This window comes from Suricata suricatta, chromosome 6 (assembly GCF_006229205.1).
Source record: "Suricata suricatta isolate VVHF042 chromosome 6, meerkat_22Aug2017_6uvM2_HiC, whole genome shotgun sequence".
Taxonomy (NCBI): domain Eukaryota; kingdom Metazoa; phylum Chordata; class Mammalia; order Carnivora; family Herpestidae; genus Suricata; species Suricata suricatta.
The window spans coordinates 147,403,825-147,422,385 of record NC_043705.1 but is presented as its reverse complement, the minus strand read 5'-3'; the positions used below and the strand labels follow the sequence as shown (position 1 = coordinate 147,422,385).

The window sequence follows — 18,561 nt, the reverse complement described above, 5'->3', positions numbered from 1 at the left end:
TTTTAGTTCTAAAATTCCATTTGGTTCTTTATTAACTTTCTATGTCACATTGTGTTCATGTTTCACTTAAATCCTAAACCATGTCCTTAACACCTTTGCTGCAGATAATTTCAGACCGTTTCCAGAATGGTTGCACGGATATTGTTAGAAGTGTATTAGTTTCTGTTGGTCCATGTTTTCAGCACTTACTGTCAAAGCTTTTAAAGTCTTCATTCCAGAGGGGGTGGGAGCCGTAGTATTTCTGTGGACGGCCTGAACCGGTGGGAGGAGCTTGTGGTGTTAATTTGCTAAGATGGTTTTTCTCACGAATGGATGAATGTTGCCACTTTCTCTGCAGCCACTGAAGATGACCATAGGATTCTCCTCGTTTATTCTGCTCATGAGATTAATTAATTTGCTAATGTAGAAACAAGCAAACATTTCTGGGTAAGCACAGCTCAGTAATGATGAGCTTTCCTTTGCAAACGTACTGTTGGATTTGGTTACTGCTTCGTTGAGGATTTTGTATTCTGGGCACACCCCTTCACGTCTGACATGTAGTTGTTGGAATTCTCTGGGTCTCCATCCGGTCCTTCTCAGAAAGGGGTGACAACAGTGCCGCCCCAGCCGCCGCCAAGCGGAACTGGAGCCCAGTCCCAGGGCCGCGCTGACGCCTCGCGGTGGCCGTCGGCTGGGCGGCAGCGGGAGCCGGTGCTGGCCCCGCGGTGGCCCCAGCTCTGGTCCTTTATGGGGCCGTCCCGTCCGCGTTTGCACTGCCACGCCGTCCCCGGGACAAAGGTTCCGTGGTGTGTCCGTCTCTGCTTTCCAGGACGCTTTAGGACGGGTGTCCTCCTCTGTCCTGAGTGTGCAGCGGAACTTGCTGAGGAAGCCAGTTGTGTGTGACGTTGTCTTTGTGGGAGATTTTTGGCTGTTGGTTCAGTTCAGTTAGTGGTTAAAGGCTGCGGCAGAGCCCATGCTCACAGCACCCGTCCGCCCCTCCGTTTGCCAGCCCCCCGCAGCTGGTTTGGGGCCGTGCGGCTCATTCTGAGTAGGACAGAGCCGGGGTGCCGCCGTCCCCTCAGAGGCCTTGCCGGCGGTGCCACAGACCAGCAGGCCTGTTTCTCTCCTGTGGGCAGAGAGCCCTCCTTGACCGCGGCTGGTCTCCATGTGCGTAAGAAAGAAATGTCCCCAGCCACTGAGGTTTTGGGGGTTTTCTACTTGGCGTGAGCCCTCTGATGGTGCAACCTGTCCATTTCTTCCTGGGTTCTCACAGGCCCTGTGTCTCGAATTCATTCATATTGTCTAATTTTACAATTTTTTGGCATAACAGTCTTTTAATAGCATTTCCACGGCTTCAGGACCGGGAGTTTTGTCCATAAGCAAGACCGTGCCATTCTTGGGAAAGGGATGCAGGTGAGCAGTGGCGGCCTCCTGACACCAGGCTCCACCTCAGCCTCCGGCCCAAGGACGCAGGGGCGGCCCCGGCTGGCCACAGAGCCGGCGGAGCGCCCGGGCCAGCGGCAGGGTTCTCGTGCGGCTGGCGAGGCCGGGGCCGCCCCGCCCCTGGCCGTTGTTCACGCCGGCTGTCGGGGCGCTCTCTCCTGCTTCCCCTCCTGCCTCACGGCTTCTGCTCCTCCATCCTTAGCAGACATTACCGACGCGTTCAGCTCTAAACCTTTTTTTTCACTTTATTGGTTTTCTCTCCTTTCTCTTGCTGTATCACCTAACAATCGATAGCTTTTGTTTACTCTCATTTTGTGGTCTATTTCTTCTGTGATTGTCTCCCTCTCTACTGTCGCCATTTTTAGGGTATTTTTCATCCCTCCTCATTCTCACCTCGGCTGATTTTGGAAGCTGTGCGCTCTTCCTGGGGTATTATTACAGCACACGTGTGTTCATCTAATCAGGGCCCCCGCTCCCCGGTAGCACACAGGAGCCATGAGTGTGTACCTCCCTGCGCACCCTCTGGCTTACATGTGATGGCTTTCTAGGATTTTGGTTTTTGGTTTTTTAGGGGGGAGTTAGTGTTTTTTGTTTGTTTTGCTTTGCTTTGCTTTTGAGAGAGAGAGAATCCCAGGCAGGCTCTCCCCGCAGCATAGAGGCTGACGCGGGGCTAGAACTCACAAAGTGTGGATCGTGGCCTCAGCCGAAATGGAGAGTCAGACCCTTAACTGACTGGGCCACCCAGGCGCCCTGGTTTTCGAGCATTTTAATGAACTTTTTTTATTCCCACAGAAAGCATTTATTTACAGGAGTTTTCTGTAGTTTTTTACAGCTTCTTCTTTGAGCCGCTTTCCTTCATTCTGTCTGTGGTCACGTTCTTGCTGCTCTTAGACTTATGTTTAATCTCCACTCGTGCAATTCCCCGTTGTGGCCTTAAAATGCCTTTATCTTCATTTTTGAAACCCATTTCACAAACTATTGCTGTGTCCGGGGCTGCACCAGGGAGCGATCAGAGCGAGCCCGGGACTCCGCTCGACGCAGGAAGCACCCCGTCTGCGCGAGGAAGCAAGGCTCCTCCCGTGAGGAGGTGACGTGCGGCCCTGTGAGCTGTGGCTTCGGCCCTCCCCCGGCCTCTCCGAGTTAGATGCTCGTGCCCGTGTGGCTGCTGGTGTAGACAGTGCACCTGGAAGACCACAGAGCCACATTCCAACACCTTTATTTGTCACTTTACCAATTTGACACACAGTGTTAACAGCGGACACAGGGGGAGCGATATGCAGACAGACACGAGCAAGCCAGGCCTTGACAGCAGCTCTGACGGTGACACCGCGCCTCGCGCTCTGGGGAGGGAGGGGAGGACCACCCCGATCCCGTACGTGTCCCCGGTGAGTGCGCCTTTTAGATGCCAGCAGACGTGCCTCTCTGAGTCAGAACACCCAAGACGTCGACGCCACTTTACCATCACACCGATAAAGTGATACACTCAGGACTCCCTAATGGTAACAAAACAGTGTAAAAATATATTGCATATATATATAAATTTATTTCCCTTTCCTGAAAAAACTCAGTACAAACTAGTAGTATACGATCCTTTCAAGTTTCTTTTAAGTTGTGCGGGTTTCCTTTGTTGTTTGGCTTGGTTGGGTTTTCAAGAGTCTAAAGGGAGAGAAAAAGCATCTCAAAGCTCAGGGTGAGCACTGCCCGGCCCGCCCGGGGCCATGCCCTCCGCAGGCCCGGGGACAGAGGCTGGGCCCGGAGCCGCCAGGCTCCACAGTGCTCAGTAGTAAATCAGTGGGGGGAGCTATTCGGGATCCGTGTTTGAAGGACATTCTAGCCTATCGGGAGCTTCACAGTACAGCTGAATTGTCCTCCTGGCCTGCACGGAGCGGGTGGTGACAGGGTGTCCCATGGGGTGTGGGCTGCAGGACGGGGTAGCAGCCAGCCTGTGTGAAGAGGGCTGGGCTGGGTCCCCGGCACACGCTCTTCCCGTAAAGGCCGGATGGGGAAAACGTTAGGTGTCCCCTCCTACACCACCACGCGGCGTGGCCCGGAGCAGCCGCCCGTCATGCCTGCCTGAGCAGACGGGCCCCGCCGGGCACAGAAACAGCCTGGGCTGGGGACGTGAGCCGTGCCCGCTGCCACAGGCCCTGTCCGCCGAGCAGCCAGAGGGACGCCCGAGGCCTGTCCTGAGCTCGGAGCACGGGGACGCAGGACGGAGCAATGCTGGCAGGTGCCAGCGAGCCGCCTGCGTGCACCGTTCCCCAGCTTCTCACGTCTGCTGCGGTGTTCACCCGCCGCAAACGGAGGACTGGGGACACTAGAGGTGTGAAAATACTCCAGTACAAACGTGTCTTCTGCCATAACATCCTGCACTTACGTGATGTGCACTTCACTGGTAACGCCAGCTGTGTTACTGACCGCCGCCTAGTTGCCTGTCCTGTCACATTAAATAGAAATAAATACGTGTTCTGGTGCGATCAGCGTCAGGCACCCCCCTCCAGCTCTCTGCCGGCGCGCCGCCCCCCCCCGCCCCCGGCAGAACGGGTCCTGTCTCCTGCGTGCTGTGCAGTCTCTCGCTCACAGATAGACGCTGGATTTCTGGGTAACCACGGTTAGTAGAAGCTAATTGGCAGTGCATCAAACATGCAGCAATGACACACACCTGCCTGTGTGTTCTCAGTGTTCAGACCGACAGAGGAGTGTGCGTGCGTGCGTGTGTGTGTGTGTGTGTGTGTGTGTGTTGTGTGTGCAGGGGCCACACATGCAGCCACACATTTCACAGAGGATTTTAAAATGATGGAATGGTGACCACTGAAGCCTCGTGACGGAGTCTCCTTCCTGACGGGGCGCTGCGTCGTCCAGGCTCCACCGGGGAAAGGCGCCATCTGAAGAGGCCTTGGGGTCGAGCAGGGGAGGATGGAGCCCCTGAGCGGCCGCCAGACCCCCTGCCGTGGGACGGGGCGGGCGGCCAAGGGGTCCCATTCACAAACCCAGCGGGCAGGTGCCGCTCGGACGGTCAGGAGCGCGTCTGGAAACACTGGTCACAGGCGAGCACTGGGCCCCGCCAGCTTCCAGCACCGGTGCCTTCCGCTGAGAACGGGGCTCCCGCTCCGGGCAAGGCGCTCCGGCAGGGGTCCCCGGGGGCAGGCAGATGTGTGGCTTCTCGTGCTTAGACCCGTCTCCCGGGGTAGTCCTGGGGAGGCCGTTTTGCCTGGAGACCCTGCTCTGGCAACAGGACATGGCCTCCAGGGGTGAGGGAGGCTGAGGAGGGCCGGTGGGGGGCTACCCATTCCCTATGCAGGCTGAGCCACTGGGGCTCTCGGGGGCATGCACTCTGCGAGGGCCCAGGTCCTGCTGGAGTCCAGCGTCCGTGCTGTGTCACGGCTGCTTGACAGTGGGGACCCAGGTGTTCTGGCAGGAGCCCCACCGCCTCAGACGGGATCTGGCTGTGATCCGCTCGTTGAGAAACACTGGTCACGTTCAGCGTTGCCTTCAGACCCGCTCCCCGCGATCTCCCCTTGCCTCGGGACCCTCGCAGAGGCCCAGCCTGGGGGTCCTGTGTCCTGCCTGCCTGCTTGTCCTTCCTCCCGCATCAGCCCTTCCCACCATGGAGTGGACAGGCCTGGCCGGGCAGTTCAGGATTGCCAAGGCAGACACTAGGGACCGCGATGTGCCTGTCTTAACAAGCGACTCCAAGCCTGCAGCCCATCTCCGAGCTAACGCACCGGGAAGAAGCTGCTGGCAAGGCCACTGCCAGCCATGGGTTGAGGCCTCACCGTGGGAGGCCCACGTCCTTTCAGAGGGCCATGCTGGACGGGCGCACGGGCCCCAGCCCCACTGCACAGACAAGGACCATCCCCGGCTTCAGGGACGACCAGCATGCCCTTCGGGCACAGGGAGGTGGGTGCGTGTGCCACCACGGTGGTGGTCTTTATTTCAGCCACCTGTGCCCAGGAGAAGGGTGCCCCCAACGCCCCGCTGCCATGGACACAGCAGTGGCCAGGATGGATGGGCTCCAAGAAGCATTTTCCTGAGGCTCCTGTGGGCTTTTCCCAGGACTAGCGCCACAACCACACGGCCCCACCAGTCACTTGCCAGGCTTGGCTGCACTTCTGCAAAGGGACATGTCCCCATGGAGCCACTGTGACAAGAGCCCCAGCGTTTGGCTCCCCCATCCAGCCTCATGGAGAAACCAAATGCCAACAAATGCTGTTGGGCCTCGGGGCGCTCGGCGGGCCTGCCTCTGCTGTGTGGTTCTCTGCACTCGCGGGGCGGGGGGGGTGGGGGGGCTCCTGGAGGCTGAGCCGCCACACTCTGAGCCAGGTGCCAGCAAAAGGGGAGCGGACAGGGGGACCCACAGCCCGGAGGCCCTGCCTTCAGAGTGGGGCCCGCGAACAGAAGCTCCCGCCACGCCAGCAAAGCGCCTGCACGGGGAGCCTCGGCCAGCAGGGTCTCCTGACCCAGAGACACACACGGGGCAGCGGAGAAAGGGCAGAAACCGTGTTCTCACTCTCCGCGGACCCGTTCTGGGAACAAACTCATCTCCAGTTTCTTCTCAGAAAAACACAACTAAGTGGCCTATCTTGTCCTCAGCTTCCATTTTGACAGCTTCAAGCACTGCGCTTCAAAGCAGGTCCCTGTGGTCCACTGAGGAGCTCCTTTCACTGGCTCACCTTCCTCCTTTGCTCACCAGCCTCCAGTTACACGTGTGTACATGTGGGTGTGCACGTGTGTGTGAGCACGTGGCATGCGCAAGCGTGAGTGTGTACGTGTGGGTGGCTGAGCATGGGTGTGCGTGAATTGGTGTGTGTGTGCACATGCAGGCACCTGTCCCATTTCCTGACACCTGCACGGTGTCCTGTTAGCTCACTCCTCATTTCTCGGGGCTGCTGGTCAGTGCGTTAGCTCGTGCTGCCCTTGAAGCTCCGGGAAGGGGTCTCCAGGGCCGGAGGTGGCACAGTTCTGACAGGGTCCATCCTGCTCACCCCCCGTGGCCCACTGGCCCCTTGAAAAGGCCCCTTTCGCCTGTAAGTCAGGTGGCTAGTGTGGTCTGGTCCTGGGAGACGCTCTGGAAAAGGCCATGTGTTGTCGGCCAGCACTGGACGAGGCAGGTGTGTTAGAAACGGTCAGTGAGTTCGGGGGCCCCACCTGGGGGTCAGAGAAGCACGCCAGGCCCCGGGCAGGAGGAGGCCTGACGACCACCCCCGTGGCCCCCCGGGCCCCAGTCTTGAGTTCTGCCCGGGGAGCGCAGGAATGTAATGAAGTGTGAGGCGGTGTGGGCTCCGGCAGGAGGGGCCGCTCCTGGGCGGGCTACTTGCCACCCTGCACCTTCTGGTCATAGGTGCCCGCGTGCTTGTAGCCCGGCACGTAGCCTGAGTCGTCCACCAGGTCCACACGGCCCGCCTTGCCCTTGCCCTTGCCTGATGGGTCGAAGCGCTCCTTGTGGGAGCCCGTGAACTTGGTCGTGTCCGTGAGCCGGGATACAGTGGGCGACGAGATGGCCTTCTGTAAGGGGAGAGAAAGGGGTGCGGCCATGTGAGTCTACGGGGCCAGCTGACACGTGAGGCCGTGGGCAGGTGGGTCAGCCGCCCCAGGGGTGACGCTTCTGTGGTCCCACCCCGGATGCCATGGGCTGCCCCCGCCAGCCATGCTCACCGTCACCCCTGAGATGATGGGGGCCTTGCCCTCGACGAGCCTGTGCACCTCGCGGACGGCCTCCTCGCTGCTCTTGTCTTTGAATCTCTTCTTGGAGAGCTCTTCCAGCGCCTCCTTGAACTGCTCGAATGTGATGGTCCGGCAGGACTTCCCTCTGAGAGAGCGAGCACTGAGGGCCTGGCCAGGTGCCCCCCGCCCCAGCACACAGCCGCACGCGTGGTGCCCCCGGAGCCCCGCCCAGGGACCCGATGACATCAGGGGACCCCTGCCCCACCCGGGGCCCAGTGGCCTTGGGGAACCCCCGCCTCTCCCACAGCAGAAATCAAATCTAAGGTTAAAATACAGAATATGCCCCTCCCCTGCCCTGGTGTGCGCTGTTTATGCCCAACAGTCAGTTGCCATGGGCAACAGTAGCAAATCTAAATTGTCTTGGAAAAAAGCTTAAAGGAACCACATCCTTTATGAACTGGACACTGAAACAGAGCTGTTGTCTGTTTCTAAAATGGGGTGTGTGTGGTGTCCACTCAGAGCAGGAGGGAAAAGTCTGGTCAAGAGGCTCATACCACCTGAACTGCACAGAGGCGAGCCCTACCCGGGGCCACCCGGCGCGGCGTCCCCAGCATCACAGAGGGACAGGGCCGGGCGACCGCCTCACCAGTGCGCCCAGCAAGGCGGGCCCAGGGCCTGTCCCCGCATCCAGGACCCCCGCTGTCCCTGCCTGGGCGCGCAAGGGGGCTGGGGGCAGGTGCAGCCCTGTTCATTCCCCACCACAGGCCACTCACAGAATTTCAGGAAGGTTCTAAAGTGGCTCTGCACCTTTTATAATTTTAACTAAAAACCATTTTTGCTACTTTGCCGGATCTCTCCTGCTCATCCACTGAGTGAGTTGTCAGTGTTCTAGAACAAGAGGCCCTGCGGGTGCAGCTCCCCGCCACACAGGGACCCCCCGTCGGCGCAGGGGCCTGAGCGGGGCAGCCCTGCGGGAGCAGCTCCCCACCGCACAGGGACCCCCCCCATCGGAGCAGGGGCCTGAGCGGGGCCCACCACACAGGGACTCCCCCCCCCCCACCCCCTGTCGGTGCAGGGGCCTGAGCGGGTCCCGCTGCACAGGGACCACCCCATCGGAGCAGGGGCCTGAGCGGGGCAGCCCTGCGGGAGCAGCTCCCTGCCACACAGGGACCCTCCCATCGGAGCAGGGACCTGAGCGGGCCCGCCACACAGGGACCCCCCCCATTGGAGCAGGGGCCCGAGCGGGGCGGCCCTGCAGAAGGCCCGGAACAGGCACGATCACCACGAAGCCACGGGGAGGGTCTCCAGGACGCGCCCACAGGCAGCCCAGCCGAGAGAGGGCCGTCTCCACGCGGGCGCCGCAGGGACCCAGCTCTGCTCATGGACTCCGGACCGTCGTCCTCCTGTCTAAACCTCAGCAAGAATACCTAAGAGAAAAGCTTTGTGCCCTTGGGTGAAGCCAAGATTTCTTAGAAACACCAAGAAAGTCTATAAAAGAAACAAAAAGGAATTGGAATTCACCAAAATTTTTAAAGCCGTGCCCTTGGAAAGATGCTATTCCGAGGACTTGTCCAAAAACAAGCCACAGATGGGAGAAGACACGCGCACGCACCGTAAAGAGGCAGCTTTTCAAACGTCCAGGAGGAAACCCAGTCTGAAGACGGGAAAATATCTGAACCAGACTCTGCTGAGGAGACCCCTGGGGGCCAGCGCAGAGCGCGGGAGGCGCCAACCCCGCACGGTGAGTCCTCCCAGCGCGGCTGAAGCGAGATGGTCAGAGCGGGAGGGGTGGGCGGCTGGCTGGGCACCCAGGCGTGGCATCCGCTCGGGAGGCAGGTTGGCAGTTACGGCTCCGAACCCCCGAGCCTGGGCTCAATGCAGGACGGACACCACACCACGGTCACACACACCGACTCTGAGGCACTCGACATGCCATCTGGCAGCCTGTATTCGGGGAGCGGGGCCGGGGAGCCTGAGCCCCCAGGGGGCGCCTGCACTGGGAACATAGATGCCCCTTCTGTCCCCGGGCGCTGGTCCGACCACGACCGCATGGCAGGGGCTGGTGGCATGGTGGGCACAGGGCCTCCTGAGACCCAGTGGGGGGCAGTGGGTTTTGCCCCTGAAGCAGTCGGCCTCGACCTCCACCCAGCGTTGAGGTTCCTCTGAGGGAACCATCGGAGGGCTCCTTCCTGGGTGGTAAGTTTCCCACAGCAGCCGCCCTGCATGGAGATCCCTGCCCTGCTGCCCGGTCAAGGCCCTGTTTGTCCTGGACCATCAAAGGCACTCCTGTCTCCTATGCACGCCCTCCCGGGTGGCATGTGGGTGCCTGGCCGCCCGAGCCCGCAGCCCTCTCTGGGCACTGCGGCTCCAGGCACTGCCAGTGTGAGTCACTTGAGCTGGGAGTGGGGGGTGGCTGGCAGAGGCTGCCGTCAGAGGGCCGCATTCAGACTGGTGGACACAGGCCTAAGGCCCCAAGTGTCCCCACCGTGACAGCCCAGCAGGGAGTTTTCCCCAGGGGGACCCGGCGCCCTGCCGCAGAGAGCCATCCACAGCAAATTCTCGAATGACAATGCCAGTCTCTTCCCCAGAGACACAGATCACATTACACTGCTCACTGGACAGTGAGCCTGTTCTCCAGAGTGCACAGAGCTGGAGGCTGTCCCCACACCGAACGCCCCTCCCGTCCGGGCCCAGGCCGGGCCGGCCAGCGCCCTGCCTGCAAGCCACGGGGTCACTGGTCACACACGAGCCCCCCTGAGCTGGGGTTTCATTTTGCTTCCCAAGCCCTGCGTCCCCCAGGCCTCCAGGCCCAACTCAGCCTGGGCAGGAGGTTGACCCTGCCAGTGCCAAAGGCCACCTCGGGGACACTGGGGCTGGCAGGGGGCTAGTGCAGCCCTCCAAAAACAGACAAGTGTGCCTCCAGGGCCACCACCAGGAAGGCTCCGGGCTTCTGGCTGAAATGTGCCAGCACCTCCATGAATCAGGATTCTCTTGAGGTGACAGCTGGCGTGCTGGGTCATCACAGAGAACTTGCTGCTTGCGGGTGGGAGAAAGCTCCTCCTCCCTCCCCCCCCCCCCCCCCCCCCCCCCCCCCCCCCCCCCCCCCCCCCCCCCCCCCCCCCCCCCCCCCCCCCCCCGGCCCCGACCAGCAAAGCCAAGGCCAGGACGCCAGGGCAGGCAGGAAGCGGGGTGTCGAGGGCCACTTAAGGCCCTGATGAGGCTCGATGAGAAGGAGGGGCCTGTGGGGCGTTCCCTTGGGCTGGCAGGAGCAGCAGGCTCCTGGGGGAGTTTTCGTCATGGCTGTGACATGGCAATGCCCTCACGTCACGCCTGACCTGGAGCAGGTCCAGGCCTGACCAGCCACTCCAATCGCATGCCATTCCCAAGGAGGGCCGCTGATCGGGGGCCTCAGTTAAGTGTCTGACTTGAGCTCAGGTCATGGTTTCACGGTTCATGAGTTCGAGCCTGGTGTCAGGCTCTGTGTTGACAGCACAGAGCCTGCTTGTGATCCTCTGTTCTCTCTCTGCCCCTCCCCTGTGCTCCCTCATTCTCTCATCCCCGCCCCCCTCTTTCTCTCTGTCAAAAAATAAACTTTAAAAAAAAAAGAGGACTACCAACTGAAGTCAGACCTTTCTGGCAGACGGCGGCCCCCCTGCTCCTGCCCAGGGCTCCCCGGTGCTGCTGCCCAACCTGCCTGTCAGGGTCCAGGGGACGGCGGGAGGCTGTGGGGCGGGAGGGGCCGCACGGGAGCCCTGCCCTGCTTGCAGGGGCAGCTGTGGCCCCAACTCTTCCCCCAAGTAGGAAAAAGCCAGGCTCACGCGCTTGCTGCACCCAGGGCCCGGGGCGGTGCAGGCGCCTGGCGCTGGGCTGGCCCTGTGAGGGGCGGGACGGGTCCCTGGGCGCTCCAGTCATCACCCCCGCCCACAACTGTGCCGCTAATTGCCATCCTGGCTGTGGCAGGGGGTGGGCTATGAAACGGACCCACGGAGGCCACTGGAGCCGTTTCCGAGGAAACGGGGAAGGTCATCCTCTCCCAACATCCACATCCACGTGCCAGGGGCTCCCTGATTCCGGAGGCACCAGGCTGCCCGCCACGGGGTCCCTGCACGGTCTCGGGCCAGGAGAGGGCCCACACAGAAGGCCTCGGCCACATGGCCGTCCTGACCCTGCTGCTGACCCTGAACGCCCACCCTCACCCCGCTGCCTGGGTCATGTGGGCCTGGCAGACCCGGCACAGGGGAGCCCTGTGCTCGCGGTCTCTGCCAGCTCCACCCACCCCTCCCCGTGGGCGCCCCACCCCCAGGGGTGCTGGCAGGGCACCATCCGCCCTCCGGACTTCTGTGCCGAGTTCCGGCGGCAGGTGCCAAAGGCCAGCGCTGTTATCCCTACTTCCTGCCACGGACAGGTCCCACCGGGTCCGGGCCATGGCCCTGTCCTGGCTGGGGCCGTGGCCGACAGGCCCCAGGGAGCCCTGCCAAGCTGCTTCTTCCTAACATGACACTCAGACGCCGGCATCATGTTGCAGGAAACATGGCCCCTCACGCTGAACACACGGCACCCCCAAAACAGGCGTGCGCATGGGCCGGGCAGCCCTCCACCCGCGCCCGCCCCAGGCACGCAGACGCGACGGGGAGGACGCCGTGGTCCAAGGTTCCCGCGCGGGGCAGTCAGGGTGCCATTCGTACTGGGCACACCGAGTCTGGATTAATTAATATTTCAGACCGACCGAGGTCTGCCCCTTGGGGCGGAGAGGGTGCAAGAGGCTTTGTCTTGGTAACAATAGTGTTCAATCAAGACCTGGTGTGGAGCTGCAAAAAATGTGTTTAAAATCTAACACATAGTAACATCAAAACAAACAAGCGCTGCCGTGGCAACAGGACCTAAACAAAGCCCGCAGATGCCCCGGGCTGGCGCCGCCGCCGGCAGAGCCATGGCAACCGCCTGCAAACAGGGCGGGTTCTCCTCCACCAGCAGAGGCTGTGGCTCCGAGACCGTGGCTCCCACGAGGCCGAGATGCTTCTGCCATGGATGCCACCTGGAACAAGTGTGACCCCAGACCCCGTGGATCGGGGCGTGCACATTCGGCCCAACACCGCCCTCGGCACACGGCCAAAGGAAAACCGCTTCAAACAGGCTCCTTGGGGCCTCCCGGGGTCCTCTGGCCCTGCAACCCTCCCTTGGGACCCCACGACCCCGCCCGGGACATCATCCACCTCCCCTTCCAGGGACAAGACCTGAGCCCCACGTTGCAGCCTCCCAAGGTGACCAGCCAGACTACCCGGGCGTGGGCCCTGCCTGCACCTGCTCCCTTGTAGGGGCCCCGGGGGCTGCCACAGGCTGGTGTGACTGTTATGACCACAACCCCTTGCTGGGCTGGGGCCCCCACTGCCCACTCAGAGCATGCCCCAGACGCGAGCCAGGGCCCTGCAGTGTGGAGCCCACCGTGCCCAGCAGCCAGGGGCTGAGCCTCGGCCCCAAGCGTCGGAGTGGCTGAGGCCCTGCCTCCCAGGACAGGGGCTGCAACCAGAGGGCTCCCCTTGCTGGCACTCACACCACAAGGACCCGTGTCCTGGGTGGGGGGCTGCCCACGCCTTCTGCACCTGTCCTCGGAATGAGCCACCTCCCCACCCCCAAGGGCGTGGAGAGCCCGAGTTCTACCTGTGACTGCAAGTGTGTGCATGGGTGCGCACACATGCAGGGACGCCCGGGCCCCCCCGAGCGCGTGGGACCCCTGATGTCCGGGCCAGCTGAGGGTGTGGGACCGTTGGACGTGCCACTTGCTGCGACGTCCCAGCCCAGTTGAAACCCTCCCCAAGGGACACGGCTCAGGTTCCTCCGCTCCTGGGCCTGCCCATGTCTCCTGGATGAGTGGGGTTTCCCAAGGTCAATGCTAAAGGCCTGGAGAACACACCCAGGGAGGAAAACAGAGGGGCCATGCTGGGCCTTGTCAGAGTTCCTGCCCCCCAGCTAAGGACACGTGAGCCCCCCAGGGCTCCTGTCCCCCCCCACCCCGCCCAGGAGTGTGAGCGTGCGCTAAACACAGCGGCCCTCGCTTCCCGCTCGCGGATGGGGTGCAGGAGTGCGGCTGCTCCATTGGACGAGCTTTGTGCCAGAGACACCTCTGAGGCCGCCGTGGGCTCTGGTCAGACCATGGGGGTCAGCCAGCAACACCGCATGCCCGAGATGGGCTGGCCATGGCAACTGTCCCGGGAAGAAGGACAGCAGGCAGGCCAGGCCCCCTGCGCCCCGGCGGAGGACGCAGCGCCTCAGGCTGGAACCCGGGCCCCGCTGCCTGCGGCATCTCAGAAGTCAGAGCTCAGTCCCCTTGGCCACAATCCCGGGGGCCACGAGGACAGCAAATGTGCAGACCCCCAGGTGGGGACACAGAGGGCTGGTCCCTGTCGGCTGCCAGACAGACGTCCCAGGCAGTGGGTGGAGGCAGGCTCTGTGCGGCTCCCTGGTCCCCAAAGGTCCTGGAGCCCCCAGCTTGGAGACACGGGGGGAAAGAACCAAGATGCAGCTCTACCGGGCCCCTCCCTGATGGGCGCCAATTAGGAACATTTTATCACCTTCTGGGCTGAGGTGGCCCTCCCCCACCCTCTTGGGAGTGTCCTTGGACCCTGAGGCCACACCTCCCAGAGGCTTCCAGAGTCTGGTCCCTGCTCTGTGAGGGTGGCCCTGGGGATCGGGAGACCCAGCTCAGTAGCACACAGCTTTTCATCCCCAGGGGCAGCGTGTAGCTGAGGAGGGCCTAGAAGTGCCCCAGGGACGCGGCAAGAGAGGTCGGGAACCCACCCCCCAGCCACGCAGGGGCTCAGGTGGGCTGGGCCTCGGTGAGGAGGTGGACAGCACAAGTCAGGGCCCAGCAGGTCTGTGAGCAGGGGCGATGGGCAGGGGACAGCCCGGAGGCTCAGGCCGAGGGCAGTGTGCCCGTGAGACCAGGAGGCCCGGCACAGCCCAGGCGTAAAGCCCCACCCAGCTGAACCCCATACGGACAGTGAAGTCCAAGACGCGCGGGGGAGGTGGGGCCGGAGCACCCAGCCAGGCACAGAGCAGGTGGGCACACGGTGGCGGCAGCAGGGGGCCCAGGTCAGAGGGACGGAGGTGAGTGGGGGCAGAGGCGGGGGGCTGATGTGTGCACACTGGCTCCTCCCCCGGGCCATCTCCTCAGCCTCCACAGGTGGGGGGGGGTGGACAAGGTGACAGAATGGACGTTTGGGCTCAGGTGACGCTGCATGGACGCCTAGTCAGAGGGGCGGTCAGCCCCAGGTTTGGGGACCGGGGCCCTTATGCACGAGGGCTGTACAGACCAGGGAGCCGATGACGGACCCAGGAGGCCTGCGGTGCACACCTGCCACCTGCCGAGTGCCCAGGCCCGCCCCACAGACGCGGCAGAAGTCAGAGGACCAAGGGGCAGGGACGCCGGGCCTCTGGGGGCTCCGGGCCCCACACTGCTGACAGAACATCTCTTCCCGGGGCTTCACCTGGGTTCCCCAAACCAACGCAGAGCACCTCCCCTTCCTGCACCCCCTTCTCCTCCTCCTCCTGTACCCTCTCTTCCCCTCCTCCCCGTCTCCTGCACCCTGTCTACACCCCAGCCCTGTCCCTTGCCCTCTGACCTTGGGTCTTGGGAATGGAGTACTCACTAGAATCCCCAATCCCTCCGCCAGGGTTTCCTCGGGGCCTCTGCTTGGACCCTAAATCCTGACTGGTCCCACCTCTTCCCCTGCGACCAGAAAGGCCAAGTCCCCTCTGCAACCCGCCAGCCCTGCAGGAGAGGCCACGCGCGCGGCTCTGGGGGTGAAGGTCGGCGCGAGGACAGCCCCCAGTGGTTCGCCCGGAGGGAAACTCCCTGGAAGGAGACACACCCAACGGCATTTCCACCGTGTCACTCTGGTGACACGGAGCCACAGCTGCTAGGGACACGGAGGAGCCCAGCTGCTAACCGGGGAGGGTGCAGGGCCATCCACGGAAGATACCCAGGTCAGGGGGACACACCGCTAGAGCATCACACTGAGACAGACGCGTGTCCGAAAGAAGTGGAAATAAAGCTATTTTCCCAAAGTGTGCCCTACGCAGAGGTGGCTAGACGCCAAGCAGCCGTGGGGGCGCAAGGGACGGTCAGGGGCGCTGGCACGTCCCACCTCCTCGCTGAGCACGGCACCCACTGGGGGTCCTGGGTGCGAGGCCTGGGGGGGCACTTACTTGATTTTGCTGAAGACGATGTCCACGTCGGTGACAGTCACATTCTTCCCATCGATGACCTGGCAATCCTTACACAGCTTCGACCAGTTCTTGCCATGCATCTCCTTCCCGGTGGCCCTGGTGTCCCCATGCACCGCAAAGCGCCGGAAGGCCTCCTCCAGGGCGCTGAGCTCTGGGGCCGCAGCGGCCGCCCCTTCACCGGCACCTTCTGTCTCCAGTGACAGCCTCTTGGCCGCTCTGTCCTTTGCGGGATCCCCTGGGGACTTGGGGGGTGTCTTGTTGGCGGCCTTGGCGGCCTTGGCCTTGCTGTCAGCCATGCTGCTAGGGGAGGAAGGGGAGAAAGGGGTCACTGCACTTCCACGGGGCGGGAGACCGGCCGCCCAGGGCACGGCAGGTGCCCAGGATGGGGCAGGTCCCTCAGGCATAAAGCGGTAGAGCCACTGCCAGGCCCTGCCCCGCCCAGTGCTGCCCCCCGCCAGCCGTCCCCAGTCCAGGCCTACGGAAAGCACCCACTCCAGCCTCCTGTGGGCTCACTCCCCCTCCTGTCACTGCCCTGCCAGCCACCGTGCCCACGTCCCCTCCCCAGGCCATATCTGCTTGACTCTGGAACAACATCTTCCCAAGGGACCCGCCAGCTGATGGGGAGGGAGACCCAGAACCACGGGCTGCAGCCCCAGCAGGGGCACGTGGCAGGGGAGGGAGCGTGGCGCACGGAGGCCCAGGGTGGAGACCACAGGTGGAACCCTCATTTGGGAACCCAGTGGAGACTGCACTGTCCTATCCACAGGTCTCTGCTTTTGTGGGGTGCCTGACCCCAAGGCCAGTGGGTCCCTGTGGGGCCCCCTCCCTGTGTCACAGCTGGTGGCCCAGACAGGAGCCGGAGACGTCCAAGCCCCACCCAGGTGTGTGCTGAGTCCCCAGAAGTCACCTGGCAGAGAAGCAGCTGGTGGCCATCCGTGCCCCAGGGGCTCAGCAAGAGCGGAGTGCCCCCCCCACGCCCCAGCACACGCAGAGTCCGGGTCAGCCAGTGTGTGCACGAGTCCTCAGTTCGGCGAGCGCCCAGAGGCCAGAGTGACACGCGCCTGCGGTCAGCAAAGCCCTGCGGCCCTGCCCTCCCTCCAGGCGGCGCACACAGGACAGCCCGGTCCCCTGTGACTCGCCCCAGCAGAGCCTCCCGGCCCGCAGGCCCGCCCAGGGTCAGGGATCTGGGCGCCTGGCGCGTGAGTGCCCGCCGCGGAGGGGCCCGGCAGAGGCCAGGCGCCACCCAGGCGCTGCCCCCATTTCTTTGAAACAGGAGCTTCTCGGGGCTGAGGGAGGAGGAGCCACGTGCGTCTGCGTGTCCTTTTCTATCCTTTGATGAACCAGGTGCTATACGATGTACTAATGATGCGATCCGATTTTACAGCCTGAGAGCCCCCCAGGGTTTACTGGAATACGGAGCTGTCCCGAGAGGTCCTTCCGTGCCAAGGACCTGCACACAGGGCTCCTGTCACCTGAGGGGAACCCTTACGAGGCACAAATCAGCACACGGTGGGGGTGGGGGCCCGACAGGTGTGACTAGGTACCAGGTACGGGATGACCGGGGGTCACTCTGGCTGGCCAGAGGCCCGGTGGTCCGAACGCCCAGCCCACTCCCTCCATGCGAGGACCTCCCGCAGCTCAGCTCAGGAAAGCCCCAGAGCCCCAGGTCTCTGCGAGACCTCCCCGGCTTTCCAGAAAAGACCTCATACTGTTTGGGTGTGTAAGAATCTAGGGGATGGAAGGAAGCGGTGGGGGGGGGAGGGGGGGAGGAAGTGAGTGGGAGGGGAGTGGGGGGGCGAGGAGGAAGTGAGTATAGGGAGGAAGTGAGCACGCAGGGGGACTGGGAAGATGTGAGCTCAAGGGGCTGGGGGGACGTGAGCAGAGCTGGGGCACTTGGTGTGCAGCATCTCTGAGCTGCACTCGGCATCGCCAGCGTCGGGCCCACAACGGACGGGCTGAGCGCCCTCGGCCCCCGCTGCTGCTGGCCTCAGGGGCCCCAGGCAGGGGGTGTAGGTGGGGAGAGAAGGGGTGCCTGGGGAAGAGCAGGAGGAAAGCAGGAGGGGGAGGGAGAGGGGCTGGGGCAGGAGCACCGAGGTCTCATGTGAGCAATCCCCCTGAGCCGGAGGAGTCAGGGGCAGGGAGGTGACAAGTGCCCACGCTGGGTCTGGGGACAGACTGTGTTACTGGGTTTGCATTTTCTTTGTTTTCTTTCTTTTTTTAATGTTTATTTATTTTTGAGAGAGAGAGAGAGACACAGACAGACCACGAGCAGGAGAGGGGTAGAGAGACAGAGACAGAGAATCTGAAGCAAGCTTCAGGCTCTGAACTGTCAGCACAGAGCCCAACGCGGGGCTCGGACCCACAAACCATGAGATCATGACCTGGGCCGAAGTCGGACGCTTAACCAACTGAGCCACCCAGGTGCCCCGGGTTTGCTTTTTCAAAGAAGGGCTTGGTGAGGTGTGGAATTACAGACAGAGGGGGAGGAGGGGCCCGAGGGCGGGCCTGCAGTGGCCCCAACACCCCTGGCCAGGCCTGACCCCCGGTGTCTGCCGGACACGGCTCCTCCCACCGCCAGGAAAGGCTGTCTCTCAGACACCGTGTGGTGTCCTTGGCCATCGAGGCCTCAAGAGGCACCAGGCCAAGGCCTCCCATTTCCAAAATGAACAAGGTTCCATTTCAGAATGCCTCTCCCTGGCAACCTCCTTACACCCTGCCTGAGGCAAAACTTACAAAAAAGGTGACACAGGACAGACCCTGACAGATCACTGTCAGCTGCCACATGGACATCAGCACACAGAAATCCTGACCAGGAGCACTGGAAATCCCTGTTAGCGGTTCCTGCAACTGCAGCAGGTGTGCCTATGAGCAGGTCCAGGTGTGCCCGTAGCAGGGCCAGGTGTGTCCGTGAGCAGGGCCAGGTGTGCCCGTGAGCAGGGCCAGGTGTGCCCGTGAGCAGGGCCAAGTGTGCCCATAGCAGGGCCAGGTGTCTCTGTGAGCAGGGCCAGGTGTGCCCGTGAGCAGGGCCAGGTGTGCCCGTGAGCAGGAGCAGGTGTGCCCGTGAGCAGGAGCAGGTGTGTCCGTGAGCAGGGCCAGGTGTGCCCGTGAGCAGGGCCAGGTGTGCCCGTGAGCAGGAGCAGGTGTGCCCATGAGCAGGGCCAGGTGTGCCCATAGCAGGGCCAGGTGTGTCCGTGAGCAGGGCCAGGTGTGCCCGTGAGCAGGAGCAGGTGTGCCTGTGAGCAGGGCCAG

At 62.6% G+C, this 18,561-nt stretch overlaps 1 protein-coding gene across 3 annotated transcripts in view; it reads right to left on the bottom strand.

Moving 5' to 3' along the window:
- Positions 1 to 2,622: 2,622 nt before the first annotated feature.
- TPPP (tubulin polymerization promoting protein) overlaps positions 2,623 to 18,561 on the bottom strand; it is a 25,628-nt gene continuing 9,689 nt past the window's right edge. The window contains exons 2-5 of one of the 3 annotated variants that reach the window (XM_029941118.1): positions 15,292 to 15,612; positions 7,078 to 7,231; positions 6,843 to 6,927; positions 2,623 to 3,859 (exon numbers count right to left, since the gene is read on the bottom strand). In XM_029941118.1, the coding sequence (XP_029796978.1) occupies positions 3,486 to 3,859; positions 6,843 to 6,927; positions 7,078 to 7,231; positions 15,292 to 15,608 (930 nt within the window). In that variant the 5' untranslated portion in view covers positions 15,609 to 15,612 and the 3' untranslated portion in view covers positions 2,623 to 3,485. Of the gene's footprint in view, positions 3,860 to 5,908; positions 6,928 to 7,077; positions 7,232 to 15,291; positions 15,613 to 18,561 lie in introns of those variants that run through there. The other 2 variants (XM_029941119.1, XM_029941120.1) reach the window with 2 other exon arrangements.